The 22,341-nt window shown below is 31.3% G+C and overlaps 1 protein-coding gene and 1 pseudogene across 9 annotated transcripts in view; one reads left to right on the forward strand and one right to left on the reverse strand.

Moving 5' to 3' along the window:
• LOC148611611 (high affinity copper uptake protein 1-like) overlaps positions 1–3,837 on the forward strand; it is a 28,216-nt gene extending 24,379 nt beyond the window's left edge. For all 8 annotated transcript variants that reach the window (XM_088592331.1, XM_088592334.1, XM_088592333.1 and 5 more), the window contains one exon: positions 430–3,837. In XM_088592331.1, the coding sequence (XP_088448457.1) occupies positions 430–631 (202 nt within the window). In that variant the 3' untranslated portion in view covers positions 632–3,837. The remainder of the gene's footprint in view (positions 1–429) is intronic.
• Positions 3,838–15,303: 11,466 nt separating this feature from the next.
• On the reverse strand, positions 15,304–20,677 carry LOC148611612 (uncharacterized; annotated as a pseudogene). The gene is made up of 6 exons (XR_015924588.1): positions 20,579–20,677; positions 18,636–18,742; positions 18,156–18,302; positions 17,425–17,589; positions 16,965–17,145; positions 15,304–16,302 (listed from the first exon to the last, which is right to left on the reverse strand). The product of XR_015924588.1 is annotated as an uncharacterized LOC148611612 (transcript).
• Between the last annotated feature and the right edge of the window lie 1,664 nt (positions 20,678–22,341).

Genomic DNA, 22,341 nt, shown 5'->3' on the forward strand with positions numbered 1-22,341 from the left:
GACTTTCCTAAGATATTGAAAACAAACCATTTAACTACCAAAATGTGGGCCTGGGCCTTCATGCTTGATAGATTTATTTCAATGGTTTTTTGCATGCTGTTAAGCAGGATGTTTTACCTTTAAGTTATGCATCATTGTGAATAAAGTATTTTTGGGGTAAAGATGTGAATAAAATACTTTTATACAAACTTTGAATAAGTTTTTTTGTTTTTTGGCATTCTGTTCAATATGTAGGTTGTATGGTTCTACTATCTTGTTTATCTAATAAGAATTATGTATTGATAAATTTTAAATTGACTGTGTGAGCTAAAGTATTTTTTACACAAATTCTTTATTTCTTATAGATTTATAAAGCTAAAGATAATATCTTCCATAAATTCATCTTGTCAAAATACATGTTAACGGACTAGCTTTTCTCTCTATTTTTAGACAACATATCATCAGTACTTCACATTTTGTCCAGACGGGTTTACACATTTTACAAGTATTAGTCAGTTACTGTCTGATGTTGGCATTTATGACATACAATGTTTGGTTATGTCTTGCGGTAGTCCTTGGAGCTGGAGCAGGGTATTTCATGTTTGGATGGAAGCGAGCAGTTGTTGTCGATGTTAATGAACATTGTCACTAAAACAGTTGTGTCAGTATTTAATAAAATAAGGCTGTGTTAAAGGTTGACCATGTATGTGTCTATATAATATAAGGAAATCCCTTCTATTACAGTGATAACTAGCCCTTCCAAGTTTATAAAAGTTCAGAATAGTAAAATACCAGAAAAAGTTTAAACCTTATGAAAAATGTTATACATGTACTTATAAATGTATTGTAAGCAATAAAATTTTGATTGCCTTTAAAAAAGTCTTAAACAGTTACGTGAACTGATTCTTATAAGTTTTCTTTACAAGTTTTGTATGTTCATTATAATTATAAATGTTCTGAGTAGTATATATATATTTTGATATCAAGAATAAAAATATTAACGGATTTGTTGATTGTATGTAAGAATAAATGAACCTTTAACTTGATGCTTTTTTTCTGTTATTATATAAAAGGGGGTTGATTTTATAAATTTTATCACATCATTTTATGATTTGATTTAACTCAATTATAATGTTTTGTAACATCTTACCATTTTTTTAACCAATTAATCCTAAAAAAATGATTTTCTCCCCTAAGGAGACTTTTTGATCTATGAAATGCAATGAAATACCCTTATTGTGATTTTGATTGGAAAGTATCAGCTTTCTTTACTTTTTGGTTTTGTTTTTTTCCTCAAAGTCACAGGATAAACTTTTTGAAAGACTTGTGCTCAGAAATTGTTTTTTTTTCTTAAATGTAAAGTTGTTGGAGATTATTTAAAACAAATGTGATATGATTATTTTCCATGGAATTAATTTTTGTGTACATGTAATAGTTTTGTTTCCATGTAGTTCATAGTGTGAATGTCTTAGTTTTTTTAAGGAAGATTATAGCTATTTTTGTGTAATTGTGATAATAGTATATAATTTTATAATCAGCACATACACACCAAGGGACCAGTGTCAAATTCAATCATATGTAATTATTGTGGTTTTCAATTTACATATTTGATGTTCTTCAAATTTTATTACTCAGGCATAAGTTTCTACAATCTCATTATTTTGAAATGAGTTATGCTGAAGACATCATGTGAATCATATTTTAAACCTTTGAATTATTTTTTTTTTTATATATTCCTTTTTGTAAGTTAGATAGAAAAGATATGTTTTAGTCAATAGTTATGTATTTAAGTAGCAATCTTTGTAAGAATCATGCAAAATCTGAAAAATGTGATACACCCTAAAAAGGCTACATATTTTTATTTTTGTAATTAAGTTGTTTTATGGGTCTATACTATGAAATGTGTAATTATTCATTCCAATCTGCCTGCTCTTAGAAGATAATCAACATTGAAAAGCCAGTAGATTCTATTATATTTGAGCGTCAATTACATATTTATTCCCTTAATTTTGAAATCAACAGTGCATTCTATACAATTTTTATCTCCTAAGAGCATGGGTTGTATGAAAAACCACATATTAATTTCTGTTTACTATGACATTTCAAACAAAATATCAAAAATAAAAATATGTAGGCTTTTTACCCATGAATCACATTTTGCATGATCCTTAGCTTGAGTGCTACTTAAAACAAACATTCAACTATTTTGTTTGGATTCATTTCAATTTCCAAATATGATAAGCAAAAATATAGTTGTCAAAAACATAAAATTGACAAAATTTCAAATCATTTAAATATTGCATTATCTCCCTATTTTTGTATTTTCTAATTCTGTAGTTGTAATGTAAAGAATGACTTTAATTTATTGGATGAACTAACCAGACAGAGATGATTCAAGCAATAACAGTAATATACTCTGTGCCATGTAAAATTAATTATTTTTCATATCTCATTATTTCACATTTATAAGTACGTGTACATATTTCATTAACTACTTAAATTGATTTATCAGTCCCTAAAGGTTTTACTTAAAGAAAATATCATTATTTCAAATGTATTTCCAGAAAATATTTGTTATGAAAATATTGTATCATGGTAAATTTGAATTTAAATTAATGATGCCAAGTAAGTGATAAAACCATGGGTACTTTTAAACAGCAATAAGTAATGCTGTACAGTCACTCATTAGTTGTCTTATTTTTCATTTAACCAACAAATATAAAACGTACAAAGAAATCTGAAAAAGAGGTTTGTATATTGTTAAATATTTAAAGAAATGGACCTTTTCAATTACATGATAAATTTATAAATGGAAATAAAATGATTGTTCTTATATTCAAGGCTGTGTCTTGATGCTGAAAATTTTGCAGGATGTTTTTTTTTTCACATTTTGGTGGGTCAAACATTTTGATTGGGAGCAAAGCTTGTGGTGAGAATTTGCAACATCTTGAACAAATTAAATAAGATAATTTTTGGGGTTAATTTTAGTGGATATTTCATGATTGCCAAAAATTTCCTACTTTACAATTTTTTTACAAATTGAAATTTTTACATTAAGGAAACATACCAATGTTATACAGGGTAATTGAATAGGTTATTTTTATAGAAAATGATGGTGCTATATATGTAGAATTTTAAATCATTTTGAGCTATTTGGAAAATTTTATATTGCCAGAGCAACAAAGCTGTGTATTTACTTTAGAGCCTCAATGTATTTTGGCATTTTTGTTTGTTCTCCTAAGCAAATGAAAAGATTCTAACAATATTTTAAATGTCTTTATTTTATTAGCTAGACAATGTGAATTTATCGAATTAAAGAAAAATACAAAAAATAATTCCAATTTTTCCATGGTTTCTTAGCTTGACTCTTATATTCAATTTTTAGTATAATAAAAAAATGAATACATCATTTTGGACTATGTGTATGACAATTTTGTCTTTTGTATCTGAATAAAGCAATGCTAGCACAACAGCTTTTTTTATTTGTTTGTGACACCAGAAAATCACATGCTATAAATGAAAAAGGGGTTATTGTATTTTTTTATATTATTATTTTTAAATTCATATAGCAAGTGGCAACTGTCTTCTTAATTCTAAATTGTCTTGTTTTTATGCAAACTTGAATGTCTCAGTAAAAGATATAAATATGCTGAATGAATAATTTTCTACTTAAAAAAGATGTTTCCATGGTAACTTAACTATTGCTACTTTGACATGTATTGCATACATTTTATCATTCATGTTATTATTCATGATCGTATGGTGTTCTAATTGTGAAATATATAGATATTCAAAAACTGTCAATATATATATATTTCATTGTTGAAAAATATTGATGGAATAAATATATTTGAATTACATGTGTTTGCTTTTTCTGCACTGAGAATAAACCACAAACTAATGTTTTGGAGATTTGTTATTCTGTAAATGTGTCAATTTTTGCAGTGTACTAATTTTCACGATGGACAGAAAACCACAAAAATAGTACCTGCGAAATGGATGATTTGACATCGTATTCCACTGATATTTTTTTTTGAAACAGCGAATATGTTCATTTGACAGAATCCACGAAAATAAGCCACTTCGAAAATTAATACGTTTACAGTTATATGTGTCTACCTTGACCAACCCAGTTTAATTATTGTATCTTGGAAACCATATGGTTTATTGATATGATGATTCATCTTTTGCTGTCATTTTTTCCCCATAAAAATGTATATGCCTATCCTGAAATATTGATAGGAAATCCTTGGGGGTTCAGAAAGCTAACTTGACCACTTTCAGTTTTAAAGTATAATCAAAGTACTGAGTCAATGAAGGATTCATATTTTTCTCTGTTTCTTACTGCACAATCACATTTCTAATCATGAAAAACGATTGTAATATTTTAAAATACGGAAAGTAATATTTTTACCATTTTTTCTTTTAGAAGAATTTTTTTTTCAAAGACCGTAAATTAGCTGAGCAGCCATGGCTTCTTGGGTTGAAAAGACGAACGGGGGAAAATGACTCAGAGCCTTTTCTTATTTTTCACACACACAGATTTTACGATACACATTTAAAATATACATGTTTATTCACTCTTCCATGTGTTTGTTTTTTTGTTTTTTTGTTTTTGTTTTTTTTTGTTTTTTTCGCTTTTTTTTTGCTTTTTATATCGCTTCACTACATAGCTTTTGCTTTTACTTATAGAATTTAAGCAAATATTTATACAGCTCCAAGTTCTCCCTTAGTCATACATGGACAAACACTCTTTAGTTAAACCACTGTTGAATCCTGTGTTCCTGTGTCAAAGCATATAAATTTGCCATTTTTTGGTGTCTTATTACTTTCAAAATGAATAATGACCATACAATCAGACCAAAACATCAACATAGCAGTTCACCCAAAACCAAGGTTCTTTCACCTCTACTAAATAGAGTTACGATCAGTCATAAAATGGAGCAGTCCTGGGAGATGCAAAAGGGTATTCAAGACTGTGATAGAAACAATCTGTATTTTTATGTCATTCATGAAAATAACGCACGCAGACACACACATATTTAGTCATAAATATTACCAATAAAATATTTTTTATTATTTATATTATTTTTTATTTATTTTGAAGAGCTAATTTCATTAAGAAAAGGAAATTCAATTAAGTTATTTCACTACTTCAATTACCATCTTGATATGTCCTGATATCCACATTCCTTTCATAAAATTTAGAAGTTTTATAAGATTATTAACAAAGTAATAAATGTGATATTTACTTCTGTATTTTAATCTAGTTTTTATTTGTGATAAATTTCACACATTATTTTTTTGGTATTTCATTTAATTTCACAAAGTATTTTTGTTGCGTTATATATTTTTCCATTTTCATAAATAATTCAATGAAAATAATAACACATGTGAACAAAATATTGTAAATGAAAGGACAAAATGAAATTTATTCGGGTGAAATTGTAATACATTTTTTATCACAATTAATGCATGTTGTGTCCTGCAATAAGACTTTAATTTTATATCTATTCAAAGTAAATAACCTCCAAAAAATACCAGGAAGAATATTAAATATATTAAATACTAAATATATCAGAGGATTTATTTTTACATTATTAAATGATTAAACATACATTTGTGATGGATGCCATTTTACAGCAGCAGATCCTCAACCAGCAGTAGACCCAGAACCAGCAGCAGATCCTACCAATTTTATTAAATCTGACTAAAATTGAATAATAGATTTGATGATATTTCTTATGAACGGCTTTTAACAAATAAAATCAAGATAAATTTAAATAACATATTAGTTTCTTCATAATTGAATTTAAACCCCAAAAAAATTCTCACAGACCTATATATATTATTAATATTGCTTGTTTTACTTGTTACGGTTAAGCAATTAAAATCAATTAGGCAATTATAAATTGTCACCTGTAATAAAAAAAAATATGTATTTGCAAAATATATTTATAGAATATGATTAAATATGATAAAAAGAATGATAGATGATATATATATATAACGTCTCGGAATGTGACGACTCTACTCACTACACTGCTCCATCGGATCACATTGATACAGGGAAGATAAAGTAAACGTATAGAAAGGTCTGAAAAATTCACAACGATGTTAGAACTGTCAAATTTGCGATGCAAATTTTTGGTCGTTCCTCCGCGGGACTCGAGCTTGTACCGCTGTGACATCTATGGCAACACCGCCTGCACAAAGTCCAGCGCCCTAGACCACTCGGCCATATATATATATATATATATATATATATATATATATTATAGTTTTTCATAACAGTGTAAATATTTTTAGTTTTATAAGAGTAATCAAGGGAACCAAGGTTATAGCGGTAATCAAAAGAATTTAATCCAGGGACAAAGACCAGACATGGAAAACAGATACACACAACAAAGAACACAGAGCAACCAAAATCATACATACAAAGTAACAAAAATAAATGAGAAACTCGGACTCCACTAAAAACTGGGAGCATGGACCAGGTGCACCGGTAGGGTAAGCGTCCTCTGCTTTTCTAGAAACACCCGCTGAGTTGCTCATTAAAAGTCAAGTCTATGACCCGTTGAATAAATCAGTGATCATGGTGCTGATGGATACACCATAACGATCCACGAGTTCATGATGACGACCATAAAACTTCTGTAGTGATGACTTCAATCTTGTAGCAACATAACCCTGTTCCAAAAGCCTATTTGTTAGAGTTCTAGCGCGATACAAAAAGTCTGCGTAGTTTTGGCAAGCTCTGGCATAACGTATGAATTGTGATATGAACAATCCATACGGAGGAGCCGAAAGGGTGTTGCCACAGATGAAAGGAAACTTGACAATCCTGAATGAAAAGTCATCACGTTTGTCGTAAAGTTTGGTCAATAGTTTTCCTTTACCATCGATTTCTAAGTGTAGGTCAAGATATGAGACAGACTTCACAGTGTCTGTAGTATCCTTTATCTCAAGTTCTTTTTGGTAGATGCGATGTATTAGATAGTTCAGTATTTAAGATCAACACACAATGTTCAAGACCTTTGTTAACTGTCGATAAAATTTTATACGTCACAGGTATTCACCAGATTAAGTAGTGAGTTGTGTTCACAGACCATTTACTTTCATACACACTCAGTTTATTTAAGGCACTGAAGAAGGTCATTTGTTGACTGAAAATTGTGCTCATTATATATTTTATTATAGTGTATTAACATCTTTATCGGTATCGTTGTACAATCCTTTAGACTTATATGTTTTTGCTTGTGCTGCATCGTCATGACTCGACGATCCGATCTGTCTAAATTGAATTTATTTCAATATTTCATAATTTCGGAATATAAAGACCTGTATATACCCCAGTGACTCTGTATGGTCGACCCTTTATCCCGCTTTAATATTGTAATTTATAGTTTAAATATATTATATAATTTAGAAGATTGAAATTGATAACCTAGCAAAATAAAGAAAGAAAAAAATATGTATACTAATGAAACTATAACGAACTAAGTGATAATACAAAATATACAAAAATAATAAAAAAGTTAAAGAAAAATAAATGTTTAACGTACGAGGAAAAGCAAGACCAGGTGCAGTAAACCAAGTGAGAAATTTGGAAATAAAAAAAAATACGCCAAAGGTTGATAGGGGGTCGTTTTGGGAAAGAAAAAAATAAACTGTAGATGCGCGTTATTGATATGGAAAGAAAAAAAATAAAACCAAAGTATATGACCATGAGGTTTGTTTAATCTTAACTCTCGCATAGAAGAAAGCGCGCGTTTAATTATGGGTTCACACCTTTGATACGATCGATTTGATCGGCTACACATCTCTGTAAACTCTGTCAAAAGTATCGGCATACTTTTGAAAAGTAAGCCGATACTTTTGAAAAGTATGCCGTTACTTTTTTCACTATGCATAAAGTTTTTGTATCGGCTTACTTTTGAAAAGCCGATACTTTTGAAAAGTAAGCCGGTACTTGTTAAAAGTAAGCCGATAGAAATATCCCTATTTTGACATGAACGGCCACTGATAGGAAAGATAATGTACAATAAAATTTAATCATTTTGAATAGTAAAGAAATTGTTTATTTTATATATTTTATAGACAGTTACATTAGTAATTTATTGTTGACACTGATTTTTTTATTTATAGTTGATTGATTTTCTTTTGATTATGATTACCTGTATATGTTTATAACATATCACCTGTATTTTTCAGATTTAGTGTACATGTTAGGTGTACTGCATGGTTGAAGCAGCAGTCCTTGCACTTACCTTTTGGCACTTTTGACTGATGACTGAAATTAAGGTGAGTTGATTATGACCTGTATCATCAATCATTAATTCATCAATCATCTAGTGTATTGTCTTTTGTAATTTGTAGAGTTCTGTTTGTATACAAATACTTTTGACTAGTTTTCAAAATTATGGCAAATAATAAGTCTAGATTAGAGGTTAAGAGTGAGAAAGCATTGGACGAAAAAGATGTTCAGAAAATGATTCAGTATCTAACTGAACATACAAAGTATAAAGTGGTGACTGAGGATGAATTTAATTCGATGTTTCATAGACATAATACCCCAAAACAGGTACTGGGACATGAAAATGAGGAAAGGAAAATGCTCCTCCTAGACCCCCTCCTCCTAGTTGTAATTTTGTGCTTTCAAAAATACCACCCGCTACGCCAGTTAGAAATTTGACGTCGTCTGCTATTAATAATAATTTGTCAAAATGGCAGACACCCAGACTCCAGACTATGTTTTCAGGTGATAAGAAAGGGGAAACAACTTCTGACGGAAATATGGAAATTTGAAGTAAGTGCATTGTAAGAGAGGGAGATTATTCCAATACTGTAGTACTGCAATCTATCAGAAAGAGTAATCAAGGGAACCAAGGTTATAGCGGTAATCAAAAGAATGTAATCCAGGGACAAAGACCACACATGGAAAACAGATATACACAACAAAGAACATAAAGTAACTATCATACATACAAAAGTAAATGAGCAACTCGGTCTCCACTAAAAACTGGGAGCATGGACCAGGTGCACCGGTAGGGTAAGCGTCCTCTGCTTTTCTAGAAACACCCGCCGAGTTGCTCATAAAAAGTCAAGTCCGGGGTAGACAAACGAGGAAAGGCCAACCATGACCCGTTGAATTGATATTAAAAATTCAATTGAATATCTAATATTAAAAAACTATTTTTGAATATTAGAAATTGATTTTCAAATAATAGAAAATAGATTTGTCGTATTCAGTTACGTTTTTTAATATTAATAAATCATTTTGTAATATTAAAAGTGTGACTGATTTTATAATATTAGAAATTCATTTTCTAATATAACAAATTCATTTTCTAATATTACAAATTCAATTTGCAATATTACAAAATGTGTGATATTTTATAATGTTACTAAATCAGGAATTTGTAATATTAGAAAATGAATTATTAATATTACAAATTGAATTTCTAATATTAAAAAATCTGTTCTAATATTAAAAAAAAATGATTTTGTAATATTAGAAATTCATTTTCTAATATTACAAAATATTGATTTTTGTCCACTTTAGCTTGCCATACACATGTTTACAATAAACAACACATGTTGAAAACTGTGTAACGTACTTGTTTTTGAAGTTTAGAATAGATAGTGAAAATGTTAATTACCAAAAGTTTTCAGTTTCTGTTTATTTAGAATATTTTGACAGCATTTCATTTAATAGGGATGGGACCTGCTAGTTATCTGATTTAACCATTAAACAAATATATGGGGTCCATTAGTACTGGGAGCAAAAAAAACGATATTTTAATATTAGAAATTGATCTTCTAATATTAGAAAATAGGTTTGTTGTATTCAATTACGATTTTTTAATATTAGAAAATCATTTTATATTATATTATAAAATGTGACTGATTTTGCAATATTGCAAAGTGATTTTCTAATATTACAAATTCAATTAGTGATATTACAAAATGTGTTATGTTTCATAATATTACTAAATCAGGAATCTGTAATATTAGAAAATGAAGTTTTAATATTAAAAAATATTTTCTAATATTAAAAAATGATTTTGTAATATTAAAAATTCATTTTCTAATATTACAAAATATTAGATTTTTGTCCACTCTGGCTTGCCATATGTTTGAATGACATGAAAATACAGATTGTTGCTATCACAGTCTTGAATACCCTTTTTGCGTCTCTCGGGACTTCTCCGTTTTATGACTGTTAGTAACTCTATTTACATGTAGTAGAGGTGAAAGATGTTTGTTTGTTGTTTGTTGGGGTTTAACGTCCGAGCAGCAATATTTCAGCTATATTCAGACGAAGAGGTGAAAGAACCTTGGTTTTGGGTGAACTACTATGTTGATGCATTGGTCTGATTGTATGGTCATAATTCATTTTGAAAATAATTAGACAGCAGAAATGGCAAATTTACATGCTTTGACACAGGAACATAGGATTCAATACTGGTTTAACTAAAGGGTCTTTGTCCATGTATGACTAAGGGAGAACTTGGAGCTGAATAAATATTTGCTTCAGTTTATGATAAGTAAAAGCAAAAGCTTTGTAGTGAAGTGATATAAAAAATCGAAAAAAAAAAAAAAAAACATGGAAGAGTGACTTAACATGTATATTTTTAATTGTGTATCGTCAAAAGTACGAAAAGGTTATGGGTTATTTTCCCCCATTCGTTTTGTCAACTCAAGAAGCCATGGCTGCTCAGCTAATAAACGGTCTTTGAAAAAAAATTCTTTTAAAAGAAAGAATGGTAAAAATATTACTTTCCCTAGTTTAAAATATCACAATCCTTTTTTATGATTAGAAATCTGACTGTGCAGTAAGAAACCGAGCATACTATGAGGGCTTCATTGACTCAGTACTTCAGTACTTTGATTGCTTAAAATTCACAACAATAATGTGAATAACAGTGAATAACAGAAAACTTACTTTCATTGGAAGGTCATTGTTATTTTTAATCAAGATTATAGCTTAAGGTCTGTCGTCGTCGTCGTCGTCTAGAAATATTTTTAAAATCTTCACTCCATGAACTATTCCGCATAGTTCGATAAAAAATTGGTATGATATCCTGCACAAAAAATATTTTAATTTTGATCTGTCAAAAGCATGTCTATCATGGCTAAATGAATATATGGGAAAGAATGCCACTTATTTCAAGATTATTTATTTAAAAAAACAACCAAGAGATATGGAGAACAATAAAGATGACATTATTTCCTTGACTTGAAGGTTTGCAAAATTCCCCAGAGGGTCGAATTTGTACGAAGACTCCTTGTTAAAGTATTTGCATTCGAAAGACAAAGAAAAAAAACGTTTTTAGGCCATCGCAGATAGAATATGCCAAGGCCTACAAAGGTCTCTTTTGGTTCAAAATTCATAAAAGAAATCCTTATTAGAGATTTGGCCCTTGAAAGCGAAAATAATATGTTTAGCCGTCGTAAAATAATTAAGAAATAAATAACGGAAACCCACGTTAACATGTTTTACCACAGGCTGGCTATTTATGCCGCATTGTTTGACCCCGAGCGATCGCAAGGTGTAAAATAACGGCATAAATGACCAGCCCGTGGTAAAACAATGATAAAATGGAGTTTCGTAATTTATTTCGATTCTCATAAGACTAGTTTCTTCACATTTTTTAATAGACACAGCCTATGTGTTGCACGAGATTTTGGTCATGTGTTTATCGCGTTTTATCAATTTAGATCGAAGATCAGAATTGATATAGCAGTCGTCAGAGCCTTTAGATTTGTAAAGCCTGTTTGCATCTCCAATTATCTTGCATTACCGCAGGAAAATAGTCCCATTGGCTAATCTTATTAAGGTTCAAATGCAGATAGCAAGGTCCACTTTATAGGTATTTCTAATACATCATTACCAATTCGAAGCTATTTACACCAATAAAAAACCAATAAACAACTTTTACTGCGAACTAAATATGCTGAAAACAGATGAATTTGGTTTGAACTGACAAAGATTCAATTAAAAGTAGTTGACATCAAACCTCTTATCAGCATCTGTATATTTCTATGTGTTTACCCGTATAAACCAATCGTTCACTGTCGATGTATTCAAATTGCTTATAAATGCTTTATTCTTAGTTAAAGACGCACAGGAGTTAAATATAAATCCATGTAGACGCATAATAAATCATTTGATGTTTAGCTAGAAATGGAAACCCTGCGAGATTATAAATAGTCATCGTTCATAGAAATGAAATATAAAGAGGTAAGAAATGAAATATAAAGAGGTATGCTGAGTTCAAATTGGAAGAGTTGTTTTCAGATATTTCATGCAGCCCTAGCGGATCCATACAGTAAGTATTAACAAAAATGGGTCAGTGGTTCCGATCAAGAAACTTATATAACGAGGTTCAAGGCAGGGAATACACGTCCTGTTCCAGGCTATTATTTGCGCTCATTTTTGCCAATCTTTTAACAAAAGGGTCGTATAACCCCCAAAACCACCCTGATGTATCGGCCACTGTATCGTATGTTTTATTACGGTTACCGCCTCCTAACATCAGAAGCCTAGAATGACAAACACAAATAAAACTTAGCTTAGACGATGGATAGGAATTTCGAAAATGCATTTCTCGGAAATGATGTCAGTCTGTGGTCTGGTGATATTGCTATTTGAAATAATCATTCTAATGTATGTGTCTCTGGAAGTAGGTGCCGAGAAACTAAGCGCTTTTACATGACACACAGGTGTCTATGCAATAACTTGTAACACAAGGGCTGTAAAGCGTAGTAACTGAGAAATGTAGCTAGTTGAGAGGGACATGTATATGAGGACATGTTTATTTCATTGATGAATGATCTGCATGATGAAAACAGATTTGTTCAACGTGTCATAGTTTTCCATCCCCTTAAGTCTACCTTGGACTTGACTTTTTATGAGCAACTCGGTGGTTGTCTATAGAAAAGAAGAGGACGCTTACCCTACCGGTTCATCTGGCCCATGCTCCCTGTTTTAGTGAAGTCCTAGTTGCTCATTTACTTTTGTTACTTTGTATGTATCACTTTGGTGTGTCTGTTTTCCATTTCTGATATTTGTCCCTGGATGGCATTCTTTTCATTTCCGCTAGAATCTTGGTTCCCTTGATTACTCTTTGACAGACAGATTCGACCTGGAGGTCGATAAAATGAATTTCGACTTGAAAATTTACTAACTGGGAAAGGACAACTAGTAGTTAGAGGTGTAATACCCCTGTTTCGGGAACCATTCGCCTGCACATGTAAGAAAGTAGTTTGAAATGACATGAAGTAGTCCTAAGATTGCATCTCATATTCTCATAGTTAAGTAGAAATACAAAAACCTAGTATCATCTGAAAGCTGAATGAATCAGCAGTAGTCTTAAAACTTCAGTTCTTTACTAAGTGCAAGGTAAATGATTCTGGACAAAAACTCTATGCCCTTGATATGACTAAATTTCAAATCGAAAGTAGTGATTTCTGCATCTGGCTACTTTAACTTTACGGTTATTTTGATATTTTTCTGAGAGTTCAAATAAAGGGTGTCCATCATAATGAAACCCCTCCAGCACCATCTGTACTCATGTAAAATTTGCTATGAGCCTTATAAATAGCTGAATTTAACATAGAAAGTAATGTAGAAATGAAATGGTGGTATTACGCCTTGTAGTTCAATTACAATATGCACTATGTCAAAGAGTTTGTGTTCATTTATCAAGGCGTTTCATGTAAACCGACATCAAACCTGAATATAACGCAAACTGGTGCATTGCAACGATGCATCGTGAATTTTGATGTGTGCGGGTTTTTTTAATGTCCTTCGTAATCAGAATGATTAATTTAAAAATAAATCAAAGAATTCAATATGATAGAAACCATTTACAACAATAAGCTTGTGTTAAGATACGTTTGAATTCGTTCTCCGAACTTTTCTTTTATACCCTATTTTTGAAATTTGACGATTGCCTGAGTCGTAAAAATTCAAACGATCGATATAAATTGATGCAGTACATGAGTACTTTGATTATTATTCGTGATAGTGCACTATCGTTGGTTCGGACTCAGTCGAGTTATACCGAAAACTTAGGAACAGGGACTTCTCTGCTAAGAACTCCGCATATAGGATATGGTGACGACTTGTGACTCGGAATCAGAATTATGAGTCCTGTGGGTGCTGCATCTGCATGCGACATAACACCCAGCGTGTCGGACTGGTCAAAAGACAAGTAAACCACAGAAACAAACTATGTTTTTTTAATATGTATATTCCTTATTGTCATAAAAAAATAATGGATAAGACTTGTTCATTGGCAATTGTAAATAGTCAACTTTATATGCGTAAATGTTGTTTTCATATAAAGCACCGAAAAGACGCATTTCCCAAACCTCTAGCATTGCAGGATCAGGTAGAAAAATACTATCAAAAGTTGACACCTTTCATTCGTTCTATCGAATTTTATCAATATAGTTTTAAATGCGCGGTTTGAACACAGAATGTAAGCACTCTGTGTTGGTACATGCATTTTTCCAATTTTGCATGGACCAGTCGAGACGTCCTTGGATCCTCTAACCTTGCAACCCTCCTCTTTTTATTTGGATATTGATATGGCGGGTTATCAATATCCAGGGAGTGTATAATATATCCAATTAAAAAAGAGGAGTGTGGCAGGGTCAAAGGAAATTCGGACTACCTGAGATTCACATCTGTTTAGTAATTTCCGAGGTAGGGTACTGACCGGGGGCACTGAACTGAATCCGGGTACTTTCGCCCTACTACCTATTCGCCCCGAGTCCTTTCGCCCTATATTCGTAGATACATGTATTATGTTATATAATAAAATATTTCTGAGTAAACATGAATGACATAAATGACAGAATGAAAAAAAGTAATTTACTTTCAAAAATATTACTTTTTTTGGGAAGGGAGACAATTCAGCCATGAACTGACAATATCATGGATGAACAGCAAAATTAAAATGAGACATATATAAAAAGGTTCATGACATTGGTTTAAACAAATAAATTGTCAGGTTTATCCAGGTTTAATTGCTAGCTATACATGTTGTACCTTCCGCAGATGATGAAAGAAAAAGAAAATAATATTTTGTCATGAATATTTATGATAAATATTTGTGTAAAGACAGTTATTAAAACTAATGATGATGATGTAAGAAGTATTTTGTAATATACTTTTTTTTAAATTTTTGTTTCCTTTTCCTCTCTCTAATTTTTTTTCAACATGGTTGTAATATTTTGGCACTAAGTCTTTTTTATGCTTTTCGTCCTTGTGTGAATTAAAAAAGAAAATACTCGCTATATCTTGTCCTTTCATTATCTACCTCATATTTTTTGTTGACGGCAATTTGTTTTTGTTTTGAGGTTTTTTTTTTGCTTGTTTGTATTTTTGTTTTGGTTTGTTTGTTTCCTTTTCTTATAATTTTTATCTGTTGGATCTGGTTTTTTAAACTTATTAAAAATTTCATAGATATACATTTCTGTAATCACTTTTTAAGCTTCTTTACAGGTGATTTCAGGCAATATAATTCGTCTGGTTCATTCAAGTCTAGAAAGGCAGCAGAGGTATATATCATATAATTGTAATAAATCATGAATTAATGAAGACTAAGATATGATGTATTTATCTTTATAAAACAGTTGTACACCATCACACTTACAACATACTATGATACATCATTCATTGACAAAACTAGAAAGAAACATATTTTCATTACGTTTTAACACTAACTCATTCAAAACATTAAAAAACATTTGTACATGTATACCATCACACTCACAACATATCTCATTCATCTTCTCACTTATTAATTAACAAAAGCATCACAAAATACAAAGACAAGCACTAATAAGATAACTTATAGCAACAATCATTACGAAAATATACAAAACAAAGAAACAGCACTGAAACATAAAAAATTGTCCATCACAACACATGTAAAGTCAATGCATGATACTTCTGACAATTCAGCACTAAAACAATGCAAGAGTAATTAACTTATTGTTCAAAATTCAACTCCTACTACAATTGCTGCTGTGGCTGAACTTGGTCTAGTGGGTTGTTGCTAGGCCTGTAGAGTCTGGAAACAACCTTTAAGAAGTGTGATGTAGAGATGATACCATCCATATACTGGTCCCATGCAGTTTGGATTCGTTGTTGCAGTAACGTGTATTTACGGCGAATATCTCTTTCTAAATCGTCGGCACGCACACTGATGTCTACTGCTTCGGCTTCGGTCTGAAGGTCTGGGACAAGAACATAGAAAGGGACACCAGCATCTTTGGCAGCAGTATTCAGTCTGTTGTGCCAGCCTGAAAAATTAAATGAAAACATTAATCATATGTAAAAAAAAATATTGTTAAATACAAATGTTCCCAATATACTAAAATGTATATTGCAATTGTCCAAGATTTTTATTTATCAATAATAACAGTAGTATTGCTGTTCACATCATCTCATTGACAAGTACCCCTAAGCTCACATAAAAAAAGGAAATGAAAAAATTGAAAAAAATATTTTGTGAAATAAAAACATATATATATATATGTCTGAAAAATTCCCAACGATGTTAGAACTGTCAAATTTACAATGCAAATTTTTGGTCATATTTATCATATTTTTTCATATTCTATATATATATATATATATATATATTGCAAATACATATTTTTTTAATTATCAGTAGTATTCTGTCTTCTAATACTCTTCTTAATGTTTGCATCAACATATATCTCATTGATAAGTATACCCCTTTAGCTAATGGTGTTAATGTACAATATGTAATATTTTTTTGTTTTTTTGCATACACGTATAATTTTAAGTCATTCTCATTAACACATATCCATAACAGATTTCTAAATTTAAAATCTTCTTTTGCATTTGTGCTTTTAAGTCATTTAGGAATGTCTTTTCTCGTTAACAATACCCACAATAGTTTTCTAGATGTAATAAGAATAAAATTGTTTATAAATACCACAAAGTCTAAGTTGACTGGATCGTCTGGTCTGTTTACTGAACCATGTTTGTTTGTTGTCCTTTTAAGGTGTTTCTGTTGGTGCGAGGAAGTATTGTTATATGGGGATGTCCCTAGTAACTACTGATGTGACCACCTCCATTGCACTGCTCTGTAGGTTGTCGGAGATCTGTTGCTTAATCTGAAAGAAATTTGACATATTCCCTGTTCTTTGTACAATAAAATAGTTCTACATTTAAATACATTACTCAGCAGTTCTTTGTTTAAATACAATTAATATGTAATTATTCATTTCAATGCCTGCTTTTATAAACAGTTCTTCATTAAAATAATTATTCGGTTTAAATACAATTATTTAGTTGTTTGTAAAAAAATGCCATTTCTTCTAAATAGATTTAATTCATTCTAATGCAACATTTAAACAATAATTATAATGAGTTTTTTCTTAAATTTCACTAACCTTGGCTGATACTTCCTTGTAAATAGGAAGACTTGGATCTGCAGTGTGGTTGTGGTTCTGGATACCTGGTCTGAAGTTATCACCAACTTGACTGACGGTTGCATGGCAACGTAATTTACCTGAACGAACACTGTATGTCCAGAGTGTTGACTTCTTGTTGGCATTCTGAAATTGTAAGAAAAACATAAGACATAAAAATACTATCATAACATTGTATTCAAATTCAAATTTCAATTTCTATATTTTCAGATCCATATACTCATTACATTGTACACTCATTCATTGTTGAAGACAAACGGATTTTAGTTACATTTTCTAAAAACTACTGGGACACATTTCTGCAAGTAAAATTGCAAATCTATATTTGTATCAATATACTTGTTTAATCTACAAATAAACATTAAATAAATATTCAATCATTAACACAAATAACAAAAGGTGTCATAAATGATCAACAATAATTAAAGAAGTATCAAAAGTTGTGATTACGGGTGACAATTTATAATTGCCTAATTGATTTTAATTACTTAATTGTAACCAGTAAAACAAGCAATATTAATATATTTTTGTTTAAATTCAATTATGAAGAAACTAATATGTTATTTAAATTTATCTTGATTTTATTTGTTAAAAGCCAAGTTCATAAGAAATATCATCAAATCTATTATTAAATTTTAGTCAGACTTAATAAAATTGGTAGCTCTTGGGATTAATAATTTAAAGTAAAATACCTTTACTCCAAATGTGTACCCAATCGTCAAGTGCTGGCAACAAGTAGACGACCATCACGTTTACTACCCTTCCACAACACCTTGTAATGGATGACATGGTCATCTTCTATGATCTTATCTGGTAGGTCTGGGTCTGCATTCAGTGATCTGAAAAGGTAAGGATAAAAATATTTTTTTTAATTGGACTGACATATTATAATTAATTGTACGTAAAATATATTTCATTAACATCTGCCAATGTTTGTACAGAAATTGCTACACATGTGTATTTAGCAGATTGAGTATAATTAATTAAGAAATTTAAATTGCATCAATCTATCAATCAAATATAATATTACATTATCATACATCAAGTTAATGATTTTATTGTCTCGTGTTCGCAAACCCCGTTGATAATATCTTCTGTCTCATATCTATGTATGACCACTTTGCTCATAATACTTTTAATTATTATTTGTAATTAATAGTTTGAAGTTATACTTAGTGTCCATGGGTTCAGGTAGATCATCAGCATTCCCGTGACCAATGTCAAAGGTACCATCCAGTGGATTTGGTTGGTCAGACTGCAGTGGTGCTGCTGGTTCTGGCTAGTTCCGGGTCTACTGCTGGTTCTGGCTAGTTCCGGGTCTACTACTGGTTAGGATCTGCTGCTGGTTCTGGCCAGTTTCTCTGCTGAAATGGTGCACAAATGAACTGCAATTCATTACCATGCTTGGCATCTTTGTAGGCTTGTAGGGAAATATCGCAATTCAATTACATCATATTAAGTTTTTATTTAAATAAATTATTGCATTTCTTTCATAACATCAGATGCAGTGTTGATCATGTTTATAAAAAAAATACAGTTAAACAGATTTTTGAAACAGGACGAATATCTATAAACAAGAATGAGAAATGGTTGTTTATAATACGTCTTACTGTTAAACATCATACTACTTGTGTTTCTTTTCATTATTTCCTCAAAAACTTACAGTTGTTCTTCGTTACATTTTTGAGTCAATGTCATATTAACAAGAAGGCTTGTTGTATAATTTTCCTGATTGTTAAAACATTATATTATTCTTGCTAAGCTAATTGTGTGGATTTCTCGATGAATTAAACGTTATATTCTAAGCTTATCATATGTACTTTTTCAACCCAATATTTCTTTCTTAATAAAAACTGGCGTATACGAAGATTCATTTCTATACATAAATACTTACCAGTACCACATAGTCTGTGCTCCACCTTTCACGTACATCACAAGAAATTGTGTGCTGTCAAGGTCGAACCTCTCTGTCACACGAAATACACAAGTACTGTACCACAGTTTATGGAAGAATGACGAGGCTCCATATTCCACTTCAATATATACTTGTTTTGGTCAAAACACACTCAAGATCAAAGCAGCTAAGCTGTGAAATAAATTTCCTTTAATGTCTTCCAGTTCATACATGCATTGTTTGCAAACGTGATGACAAACGTGATGACTTTTCATTCAGAATTGTCAACTTTCCTTTCATCTGTGGCAACATCCCTTCAGCACGTGCGTATGGAGTGTTCATATCATAACTCATACGTTATGCCAGAACTCTAACAAATAGGCTTCTGGAAGAGGGTTATGTTGCTACAAGATTGATGTCATCACTACAGAAGTTTTATGGTCGTCATCATGAACTCGTGGATCGTTATGGTGTATCCATCAGCACCATGATCACTGATTTATTCAACGAGTCATGGTTTTCCTTTCCTCGTTTGTCTACCCCGGACTTGACTTTTTATGAGCAACTCGGCGGGTGTTTCTAGAAAAGCAGAGGGCGCTTACCCTACCGGTGCACCTGGTCCATGCTCCCAGTTTTTAGTGGAGTCCGAGTTGCTCATTTGCTTTTGTTACTTAGTATGTATGATTTTAGTTACTATATGTTCTTTGTTGTGTATGTCTGTTTTCCATGTCTGGTCTTTGTCCCTGGGTTACATTCTTTTGATTACCGCTATAACCTTGGTTCCCTTGATTACTCTTTGCCCATATCCAAGCTGATTATTAGCATAATTAATCCACCAAAGACTATTCATAGGCAACAGTAAGATCAAAGATATAATAATTATACCATATCAACAATTAATTACAATCAAAAGTTATTTAGACTGAGTTGCTTATAAGAACAGAGAGGACTTCCGGTACGTTGCTGAGGGAAGCTGCATGAAAATTGCTCCTACTGAAAACTCCGTTTAAAAGATGCTTTAATGTAATGTCTGCATAAAAACCTGATGAAAAGTTTCAAATTTCGTCGGTGCTGGTTTCCTTGTGGTTAAATAGACGATAATTTTCCTAGAAAATGAACTTTTAAATTTAATATTTGATATGTGATAGAAACTTCTAAAGCCAGGACGTCACAAAGTACGATAACAATTCAATACCATAGTAAAGTCAACTCTTTACAAACTGATGATGATCTAGAACTAGAAAACGAGCTTGGAACTAAAGGCTCAAGAACAATTCTCCTGGAAATAACGAAAATGATCCATGGTTTATCAACACGCATGGAGAACATCGAACGGGAGGTGCAGAAAATCACCCAAATAAGTGAAAAACTATCAAATTTGACAACGCGTGTTCACAGGAACGAAGATTTAATAGAAGAATTACAAGAGAAAAATAAGCAAGTAGAGGATAGCCGAAATAAATGGAAAAATTGAGACAATAGAGAAAGAAAACGGAATACAAACCACGAATTTTGTTAAAGAACTACAGGCAGAAGTGCCTGATTTTAAGTGTAGAAGTATGAAAGACAACCTGATTTTCTCCGGTTTAGCATTTCAGCGCGATGAAATATGTCAACTGAAAGTGCAGAACTTTATCTCAAAGGAGCTCGGAATACCATACAGAGTAAATCTAGGCAATGTCCATAGGTTTGTAAAGCTACGATAGTAGCAAAATTTATCCACCATTACGAATTAGAAGAAGTTCTGAACAACGCAAATAAGTTGAAGGGAAAGCGCTTTGGAATTGGTGAACAATTTCCCCCCGAAATCGAGAAAAGACGGAAATTACTATACCCGGTCATGAAAAAAGCTAAGAGCGAAGGTAAGAAAGTTAAAATGGTGAGAGACAAATTATACATAAACGGAAAACCGTACGAACCATCTGAAACTAAAAGCAATGAATACCGAGATATCCTGATTCGTTAAAATCAAGCACAAGAAGCGGAAAACAAGATCGTAGCAGAACGTCAGTTCAAAAGAACTCGCCGTGAAACTGACACAAACGAACCTATAAATGAAGAAAATGTCACTACACATATGTAGGACAGGTCGAGAGAGTCCTCGAACATTTTAAATACGCATTCTAATTATTTAAAACTTATGTACATTAATTGTTGTGGAATAATATCAAAACTTAAATACCCTGAATTTTGCGAATTAATCAAACAAGATGACATTGCTGGCTTTGCAGAAACAAAATTTGATGATATCGATAGTATTGATTTACAAAGATACAAATTTATTTTCAAAAACAGATAAAAAATTGGCAAGAGAAGATCAGGAGGTTTGGTTATAGCATACAAAGCAAATCTTAAGGAAACTATTGAATATATTAAAACAGAATGTAAAAACGTCTTATGGTGTAAAATAACAAACAAAATTATTCCAAAAGACGATATACTCTCTGGAGTTGATAATGTTCCTCCAGAATATACTTCTTACTCTTCGCCTGATGCAATTAATGAAATAGAGATGGAATACCTCGAGCTGTCGAACAAATTTTCAAAGTCTTTAATTATTGGCGATTTTAATGCAAGGACCGGTTCAGAAGACGATTTTATCTATATCCCTGATAGTGATTTCAATGTATTAGAAATGGAAAATATGTCAATTAATGCCATCTGCACTTTAGAAAAAATTGGATTTAATAGCAAATGAAATAGTAGGAATAACAATAGAAATAGATTCGGAAACCAATACTTAGAATTTTGTCGTGGAAATAACTTCTTTATAATGAATAGCAGAACACCGAGCGACTTAAACGGAAAATTACATGTGTTATTCTAGTGTAGTTTACTACTGTTTATGCAACGAAGACCTAATCAAAAACTTCATAGATTTGACAGTACTAGAATTTTCATGTCTCTACTTAGATGTCCATTCGGCATTAGAAATTTTGTTGGAACAAATCGGGGAAACCGACTGCCAAAACGACGAGATCCTA

The sequence above is a fragment of the Perna viridis genome, chromosome 7 (genome assembly GCF_037379345.1).
Source record: "Perna viridis isolate PV_CMFRI_1.1 ecotype Kerala chromosome 7, ASM3737934v1, whole genome shotgun sequence".
In the NCBI taxonomy this organism is placed as follows: domain Eukaryota; kingdom Metazoa; phylum Mollusca; class Bivalvia; order Mytilida; family Mytilidae; genus Perna; species Perna viridis.